The 10,000-nt window shown below is 36.2% G+C and overlaps 1 protein-coding gene across 1 annotated transcript in view; it reads right to left on the bottom strand.

The window, feature by feature from the left end:
• Positions 1-5,947: 5,947 nt before the first annotated feature.
• LOC147467098 (uncharacterized) overlaps positions 5,948-10,000 on the bottom strand; it is a 19,800-nt gene continuing 15,747 nt past the window's right edge. Inside the window, 1 exon segment of the mRNA XM_086533019.1 lies at positions 5,948-6,055. Coding sequence (XP_086389145.1) covers positions 5,948-6,055 — 108 coding nt within the window.

The following is a 10,000-nucleotide window of genomic DNA, read 5'->3' as shown; positions in this document are numbered from 1 at the left end:
TTGGTTACATCTACTGTTGCATCTATGATACTTCCCATTCCAATTGGCCTTTTACCAGGTTCCTTATTAGAGGGATTAGTGTACATACAGAATTTTACAAAATGTTGAAGCAAACTAATTAATTGCATCAGAATGCTTCTGAGAGTACTTGGAGCTTCTTCATACTACGTCTTATAGATTCAGATAGAATTGAACTAAGGTGGTGAGTAGTGAACCCCGGCATAGATATGAAAAAAATCTGAAGGGTTCTTGAAAACATCCGTTGGTGCCATAACATTCCTGAAAGTTCTTGGAAATTCCTGAAAGTTCTAGAAGATTCCTTGCCAGCTGCTCAATACTGGACCTATTTAGAATGTAATGAAAATTGAGTAGATTTTAACATTTTATCACCCAGATCACAAAAGTTGATGTTATGTTAGACATAATCAATTAAAAAGCAATACTTTGTGCCCAGAAAAAAAAACAAATTTTGTGTTATGCAACATGTTTTGATTGTCTAACTAATCAACTAGAGTATATAGAATGTAGAATCACACATTGATATATGGACTGTGGCGTTTACATTCGCCAATGGCATCACCACCACATAAATTCGAAATATTTTCATTACAGTGTAAGTTCTTTCCAGTGTTCAGGATCAGTGTACTTTCATGAATTACACTTGTGTCTAAGAATTATAAAAAAAAATCCATGTTGTGTGACATGACATCAAGTGCCTTCAATAAGGATAATAATAGAAAAAGATATGTTTGGACGCTGGGTGAGGGAGTTTTAGGGCAGCGACAGCGACCCCTTTCAATCATGGTGACCTTTTTAGACAAAAGGAACATTTTCATTGAGCGTCGGTCTTAGAGAGATAATGATAATATGAATAGTGATGATGATTAGGATAATGATGGTAATGATAGTATACATAGTAATGAAATAATGATAGTATACATAGTAATGAAATAATGATAGTATACATAGTAATGAAATAATAATAGTAATGATAATAATGATGATAATGATGATAGTGTCACTAACAATGATAATAACGATAACAAAAATACAAATGATAGTAATAATGATAATGAAAATAATGAAAATTAAGATAATAAGGATAATGGTGGTCATGATCATAATGATACTGATGATGATAATAATGGTGATAATAATGATAACAGCAGCAGTAGTAGCATTAAGAATAATTATGACAATAGTAATTGTAGTAGTAATAGTAGTAATGATAATAATAATAACTATAGCAATGAAAATAACAACAGTAATGACATCATAATAATAATTGATAAATGATAATAACAATACTAATAACAATATAACACTAGTGATAATAACAATGACAATGATGATACTGCTGATAATAAGGATGTTAATGATAACAATAATAATAATATCAATGGTAGCATTAGTAGTGGTATGGATAATAAATGTGTTAGAAATGTGGCATCTATATATTAGTGATGCTAATGTGTTCGTATTTGTGTGTTAGTGTCATTCTTGATAGATTATCATTATCATATTACACTTTCTTCCTCTATCCACACACTTGTGCCTAGAAGTTCTTCACGAAGGATACGTTATCCATATGAATTAAATATATCAGTCAAATAGATATCCTTATCCTCCTTGTCCGCCTCTGATAATGAAAATATTAATACTATTGACAACAGAGATTGATGATGAAGATGATAACGATAACCATAACGATAAGGGTAATGATGTTGATAATGATAAAAGTAATTGTGATGATAATGTTGATTAATGATAAGGATAATAATATTGATATTGATCTGAGACATCCATCTAATGATAGTAATAATGATAATGATAATGATGTTAATAATGATAATAACAAATTATAACAATTATGATCATGATAATGATCCTCATAATAGTGATAATAATTATGATAATAATCATAATGATAATGATATTGATTATGATAGTAATATCAATAACTATAGTAATAAGGATTAAATAAGGATTACTAATATGATACTGAAAGATAGTAATAATGCTAATAATAATGATAACAATTGTAATCGTAATAATAGTATTAACAGTAATGAACAGCAATGATGATGATGATGATGATGATGATGATGATGATGATGATGATGATGATGATGATGATGATGATGATGATGATGATGATGATAATGATGATAATGATAATGATGATAATAATGATAATAATAATTATGATAAAGATAATGTTAATGATAATGATAATGGTATTGATAATGGTAACAACAACAACAATTAGAATAATAATAATAATAACAATAACAATGACAATAATAATGATAATAAAAAATGATATTAATAATGATGATGATGATAATAATAGCAATAAGGATGTAAGGAAAAGGAAGAGGAAGAATAGCAATGAAATCTTAATGATATTCAATAAGTCTTTTGGATTACTATGACAACATATAATGATATAATAATACAAGTTGACCGAACTGAAAGCCATTTTCCATTAAATTGGTTTTATCCAATTTCAAGATTACTTTTCCATGTGTTTGCATTTTTTGTTTTGTAGATTTCTTGCCCCTACCGTTAGAAAAATGTCTATCATTCTGACACAGTAATCCCATTCTAACCATTCAATTGCTATTCAAAATAATCTAACTTTAACATCGATTCGTTCAAGCTTTGTTCAACAAACAGTTCCATGTAGACACTTAATTCTGTGTACTGTTAGTCTTTCTTATGAACATCGGTAACTTCGTGATACCAATTATGACTATATGGGAATGATCAACAAGTCAACACATCACTTTAATGATGAGGACAACAGGAAATGCATGCTAGAATTCTTGCAAAGAGACGGTGGAGATGACGTTCGAGGTTGCAGATGCAAATTGCTTCTTTCGGTTTGTTACGTGCAGGAATTGGCAATTTTCTAAAAATTAATGCCTTGCACTCTCCTCGGCTTATGGATGGCCAGTCTTGGTATATGTGTTTAGTTGTTTTGCCAGTTTGGGGCGGGGAGAGGTCGAATCGCAGGCAGAAGAGCAGTAAGTCACATTGTGGGTGTATTATGATATGGAGATAGATAAACAGATATGGATATATAAGAATAGATAAATATACGGTGTGTGTGTGTGCGTGTGTGTGTGTATGTGTGTGTGTGTGTGTGTGTGTGTGTGTGTGTGCGTGTGTGTGTGTCTGTGTGTGTGTGTGTGTGTGTGTGTGTGTGTGTGTGTGTGTCTGTGCGCGCGCGCGTGTGTGCATGTGTGTGTGTGTTTGCATGCAATTTAAGTATGAATGTATGTATCATTATCATAATCATCATCAGCCTGTATTATTCAAGTGCAGGCCGAAGGCCTCACTAAAATTTCCAGTCATTTCGGTCTAACGCCCTAATTTTCCAGTTTGGGCCTCCGAATTTAGTTATTTCATCGAGCCATCTTATCACTGGTTTTGCACTTGGTCGCTTTGCGCTATCTATGCTCCATTCTGTTGCTTTCTTTGTCTATCTGTTGTCCTTTCTCCGACATATAAGAACTGCCCACTGCTACTACTTCTTTTGAATGCTTTTAAGTTCTGCTAGATCTGTTCCCTAGTCCATCTCGCTCTCTGTCTATATTTTAAGCTAACTCCCAGCATAAGCCTTTTCATTCCTCTGCAAGCACTGATCAATTTTCTCTCAAGGAATTAGGTCATATTTCCGATTCACATGTTATGACCGGAAGAACGCATTGGCCAAATACATTTCTCTTACACATAATGCAACCAACCACGTAATCTATTACTATTGGTACCAAAGACTCTCCTTCGAGCATTATCCGTCGTTTTCTCTGAGTGTCACAGGATATATATCTGTAGAGTTGCCCTACGTATACCTCTATTCTCGTTCGCTGCTTCTAGCACATCTTCCCTGTACTTGTCTTTGCTCAACTGGGGTATGCTCGTTGAACAGGTCTTCTTCCTGATTATTCTAAGCCCAACTTTCAGGCTTGCCCTATTTAAGATGTTCATTAATTGCTGCAGTATCTCATTTGCAGACTTATTAAAAAGAACGATGTCATCTGCAAATCTTAGATTATTTAAGCGTTCGTCCCCTACTTTAATCCCATTCTCTTTCCAAAATGCTTTTAAAATATTTCCTTATATATATAAATATGTGCATATATATATATATATATATATATATATATATATATATATATATATATATATATGTGTGTGTGTGTGTGTGTGTGTGTGTGTGTGTGTGTGTGTGTGTGTGTGTGTGTGTGTGTGTGTTTGAGTGTGTGTACTAATAATAGTAAGAACGAGGCGTTAAAACAATGAAGATCACCGGCGCGCCATCTTTCGGGCGACGAAAATCAATAGCGCCGTCCAATAATGAGCTCCAACAACAGCATGACGTATGGCTTACCAGATGCGTCTTCTGCAAGCAGTCGAAGTTGATAAAGGAGTGGAAAGTCGTTATAATGGAAATCTCTTAATCTATGCCAATATGAAATGGCAAAAAATGAATAATTGCAACATGATTTCCAATGATGTACTTTCAAGAATTGGTTTGAATTTTGATGAGTGTATTGCGGGTGTTGGTAAGATTGTCAATTGGCTTATCTCAAAGATAACCTTTTTGGTTATAATGATGTTACAACTTCAGTGCTACAGGCGATGCATCATATTTTTATTTACTTGTAAGAATGATTCATATCCACACATCTATCTAATTGTCCCCACCCACAATTTCTATCTTTCTCATTCTCTCTCTATTCCTCTCTTCTTCCTCCCCGACCCTCTCTCTCTCTTTCTTTCTCTCTTTGCATTTCTCTCTCTTTTTATCTTTCTTTCTTTATTTCACTGTCTCTCCCTTTCTGTATGCTAAGTTTACGCAGTCGCGGATTTGACGCAGCTCTTAGGATCTCTCGTCCGTGACGGTGCACAGGGGAATTTTTTCGACACATCTCACACGACTGAACAAAGAACCTTATGCGGTAAAAGGTGTGGACACAAAACAACCGCAATACGAATGCGGCGCTAATTCGAATTGGAAGCAGTACAGTCATGATAATGAAGAGCAATATGCAATACACAAATCGTATAGATGAGATGCCAATGCTTCTCGGACGGTAGGTAGGAGGTACGAATGGACCAAACCGGGAACATTAATGGCGCGAGGGGGATTCCCCTTGGTTCTCCTCTGCACATTTACGCTGCGGACACGCCACATGCGCAGAATGAACAAAAATAGGACTATGTAATTGGGGTGATTTTCTCACTGGGGACTACATCCCCAACAACGCCTTCAGTTAATACAACTTCTACAGTTCAAACACTAGAGACAACTCAAGGAGTTTCATTTTCTCTGTTGGATTATTGGCTATCTACCAGCGGGACAAACCAGGCCATTAAGGCAAACTCGTGGACTGTAAGAACATCCGGTACTTAGTAAAGTTATTCAAGAACCTCACCAGAATTTCACCAAACGTGTTTGTCCAGCTGCTCGATCGTTTCAATGACACCAACGAAAAGTATCCGACACTCTAGTGGCAGTCACTTTCTGCTGGCGAAGAAAGTGACTACCCTCAGGTAGCTTGCGTCTGGTGAAAGTTACAAGTCCCTGATGTACCGCTATTGTGTATCTGACTCTGCATTCAACACCTTTATTCCGTAACTCTACGAAATATTATTGAACAGTTCAGGACGAGATGGACTGTGCTGCACTGGTGCATCGATCTACTACACCTACAAGGAGTTCTACTCCATCATCCTTCTTGCGTTGGTCAACGCAGACTACCTCTACCGCTGGGTCGATGTGGATGCAAATGGTTCAGCTTCGGATTGGCAAGTGCTCATCAAGTGAACTGAAAGTGTACATCTTATCCTAACACAGAAATGTTGCCCTTCTTTCTGGGAGACGTCGAATTTCCTCTACGCAAATGTCTTATGAAACCCGTCAAACAAAAGCAGCTCTTCAACTATCGCATCTCGCGGGGAAGGTGGGCAGTTGGCGATCAACTCGGCATTTTGGCCAACTGGCTCCGGTGCCAACATAGACCAGGTCTGCAGAACTTTTGAAGAGCTGAACGGAGATGTCATCCCAGGGGTTTGAAGGGCAGCATTCAATTGGGAAGAAGAGGAGAAACACCGGGGGAAGAAACACTGAACAGAAGCAGTGACTGACACTCAAGAAAGACTTTAACGCGGAAGTTGGTTCGGTTCCTTGGCATGACTGTATGATCAAGTGAAGTGTTTTAATGGAAGCATTCTCTCCGTGTATTCCTTTTTTTCTTTTTTTTTCCTTTTTTCTTACCTGCGTTGGGTCAGTCAAGATCACTAATCTAACTTTTTGCCAATAAACCGACAAAGTTCAGTAACTTTTACTCATCTACTTAAATGACTATAATTGTGGTAACTAATTTCAATATCTCCAATTGATTAATGCCCTTTGGAGTGTTGGAAAAGGAGAGTACAACCTTGGTCGTTGGATTTGTTCTCTTTTATCTATTTCAGACTCCTTTTATTTATATATTTCTTACGTTATTCGAAAGTCGGAGGAATTCCAGTCTCTTATCATAATTGACAAAATCATTGATAATTTGTAAAAAATAAATAAATAAATAAATAAAGAAAGAAAGAAAGAATAAGAGGAAATAAAAAAAAAGTTATATTTATTAATATCGTGCGAATTCATATTGGCAAATTGATACTGAAAATTTAGTTTGGCTGTCATTGGAAGTCCTCAGATAACCTAAAGGTCATCCGTGTCCCCGGATGTTGTGTTCCCTCGTCTCCACTCCCTTCCGTGCAAGGCCCAAAAATGCAAGGTGTAGCATCAGTCATTTCTTTTTAGTCACGACCTGAATTGAGGAGAACATTTAAAGCTATGGAACACTATAGCGAAGTAAGCGGGTAAATAGTGATATGAGAATGTTGACTGTGAAATGTGGATATAAATATTCTTGATATATCGAGTCGATTCACGTGATATTAACGCAAATGTACAATGACAAGGTTAATTTGCAACTTGATTATAGTTTAACTGATTATGTATCAAATGTTTTGTATGGTGAAGTTAAGGATACCAACATCAGAATGCATTATGGTGCACTTAATGAATGACTGGAATTTTAATAAGAATTAAAAGTCCAATTTTCTCACCCAGGAATTACGATAAACATTTTACCCCCAATCTCATTTATACCTGACTGATCTGGAATTTATCGCCATAATAATGGAAGTGCAGTTTCGACACTGCATTTTCCCCCTCCATGATGGAGAAATGATACGTAGTCTCAAGTGCGCCGTAGGCATCGGAAGGTGTCGACCGGCTGTAAACCTTTTCTCTCCGCAATACCTATTACACGCGACGCACTTCCTATTCCACTGGAGAGAAAGCCACTTTCGAAATCGTAATGACATGGACTGACACGCAAAACGGCATATGATGTTCTTATCGTGCTCTCTCCTCTCCTTTTATCCACCTCATTATCTGCTTTCCTTTTCACTGCTTCGCCTGTTCTTTCCTTCTAGAAGAATAAATTCAATTATCCAGTCTTCCTCCTCTCCCACTTCACCTCTCTCCATCTGTCGATTTGTATGCTTCAAACTATGTCCAAACTTCCCCCCCCCCCTCTCTCCTTTTGCTCTTTGTTGCCGATTTTAATTTCCTATTTCATTATTATTTTACAAGTTTACCCGTTCCATATTTTGCAATATTATTTTGTGCCATTGCACTCTAACTTGTGTGATTCTAATCACTACGCGATGCTGCTTCATATCACTTCTCGACAACGACTTTGACTGACTGATCTGACTGATTATCAGTTACCATATACAACTTAATATCCTTATTGCCTATACACACTATTTCCGTAGAGTCATTGAAACATAATCATCTTTGGTATTAGATAATACGATAGCAGAGGTAGATTTGCCACCTGAAAGAATTACATGCCATTTGTAACCATTCCTATAGAATTCCTATTCACTGTAAAGCATTCAATCAATCATTACAAAGGAAAATTGTTGTGCGAAGCAGCTGATTTGAGGAGCAAGACAAGAAACCAGGGAAGACTTACGATACAGGCAGGCATTTATTTGTTCAAAGGTTACATTCTTTGCAACTCACTCTTTCTCCCGCTCTCTTTCTCTCTCTCTCTCTCTCTCTCTCTCTCTCTCTCTCTCTCTCTCTCTCTCTCTCTCTCTCTCTCTCTCTCTCTCTCTCTCTCTCTCCCTCTCTCTCTCTCCTTTTCCTTTTAACCAAACTTTATGATATCTTTCATTAGTTCCTCTTTTAGCGCCCTATTCCGGCTCACTTCGTCGCCCGCTGCCTCACGTTTCCCTCCCTTCGTTATTTGTTCGTTTTATTTACCGCTCGCCTCCCCCTCTCCCTCTCTCACTCATTCTGTTCACGGTCTTCCATAATTGCTTTTGGTGTGATTAGCATATGTGAATACATTTTAGCATCCAATTGATAACGAATCTCTTTCCTTTCAAAGCATATTTGTGTGTGTGCGTGTGTGTGTGTGTGTGCGTGTGCGTACGTGTGTGTGTGTGTGTGTGTGTGTGTGTGTGTGTGTGTGTGTGTGTGTGTGCGTGTGTGTGTGTGTGTGTGTGTGTGCGTGTGCGCGCGCGTGTGTGTGTGTGTGTGTGTGTGTGTGTGTGCGTGTGTGTGTGTGTGGATATATTGTATTGCATAATGTATTGTCTGTAGGTGTGTATACAAGTATTTAGAGAAGATTCAGCTTTCCTCTCGGAAGCCATTCCGGCCAGTCCCTCTCCCTCGCTCGGAAGAAAGCAGAACGTAGATGGGATAATTTACCGTGTATAATTTGCGAAAGAGCAATACACAAAGTATCAAACGAGTCTTACTGTCCTAACCAGAGGCTCATTGGCCAGATTCATGGCCTACTTGTGGGAAGTCATGGTTAAAGCATTCATTCCACCCACACACACAAGAAAGGGAAATAAATGCTAGAATATATTGTTATCTGGCACACACAAATACTATCTTCAACATTCTAGTAACGATACAAAATCTGTTAAAAGTATATCATGCCACCACGACGGAAAATATTGATAACAATGATGATAACAATAATATTAGTAATAATAATAACAATAACAGCAACAAAACTGATGATAATAATATTAATGATAATGATAAGATGATACTAATTTTAATAATAATATTAATGATAATGATAAGATGATACTAATTTTAATAATAATATTAATGATAATGATAAGATGATACTAATTTTAATAATAATATTAATGATAATGATAAGATGATACTAATTTTAATAATAATGATGAAATGATACTAATACTACTAATAATGATAGTAATGATAGTAATTCTAATGAAGATTAGACCGACAGTAATAAGGACGTTAACAATAATGATGATGATAACAGTAATAAGATTTATAACGTTCATTATAACGATATCAATTATAACAATAACGGAAAAGATAATGACAGAATAACAACAATGACCATTATTATTATTATCATTATCATCACTGATGTCACTTTCTTTATGCTTGCGTAACAACAATAATAATTATTGATAAATGATTATTAATAATAAATATATCATCCATACCATTTTGATCATTGTTGTTATTCCTATTGCTATTATCATTACTAATGGTAATACATCATTACCATTATCATCCCGACAATTACAGCATATATATGGTGCATAATTGACAAGGATAAATCAACATTGGAATGTCCTTGAAAACAAATATTTTATAGGAAATCCCATCTGCCACAGACATCTAGAAGCGAACTGTAATTAGGGTAAGCAAAATAAAAAGTGTGAGAGGGAGGAAGAAGGGGAGGGGCATTTGCCATTAATGTAGGGTTCGAGGGGACTGAAAAAAGGACATCTCCACATGGACAGGTGACGTTTGCTAATTAATTTTGTGCTCATTAGCATGCAGAGGTGACATCACAACTGATTTAAGAAATTAAGTTTAGATAAAAATTGCGATAAAATGAAATTGGCTCCTGTG

This window comes from Penaeus japonicus, unplaced genomic scaffold (assembly GCF_977035675.1).
Source record: "Penaeus japonicus unplaced genomic scaffold, GWHDUDI00000001_assembly GWHDUDI00000038, whole genome shotgun sequence".
NCBI lineage: Eukaryota > Metazoa > Arthropoda > Malacostraca > Decapoda > Penaeidae > Penaeus > Penaeus japonicus.
The sequence above is the reverse complement of the archived record's forward strand: the minus strand, read 5'-3'. Positions and strand labels throughout refer to the sequence as shown.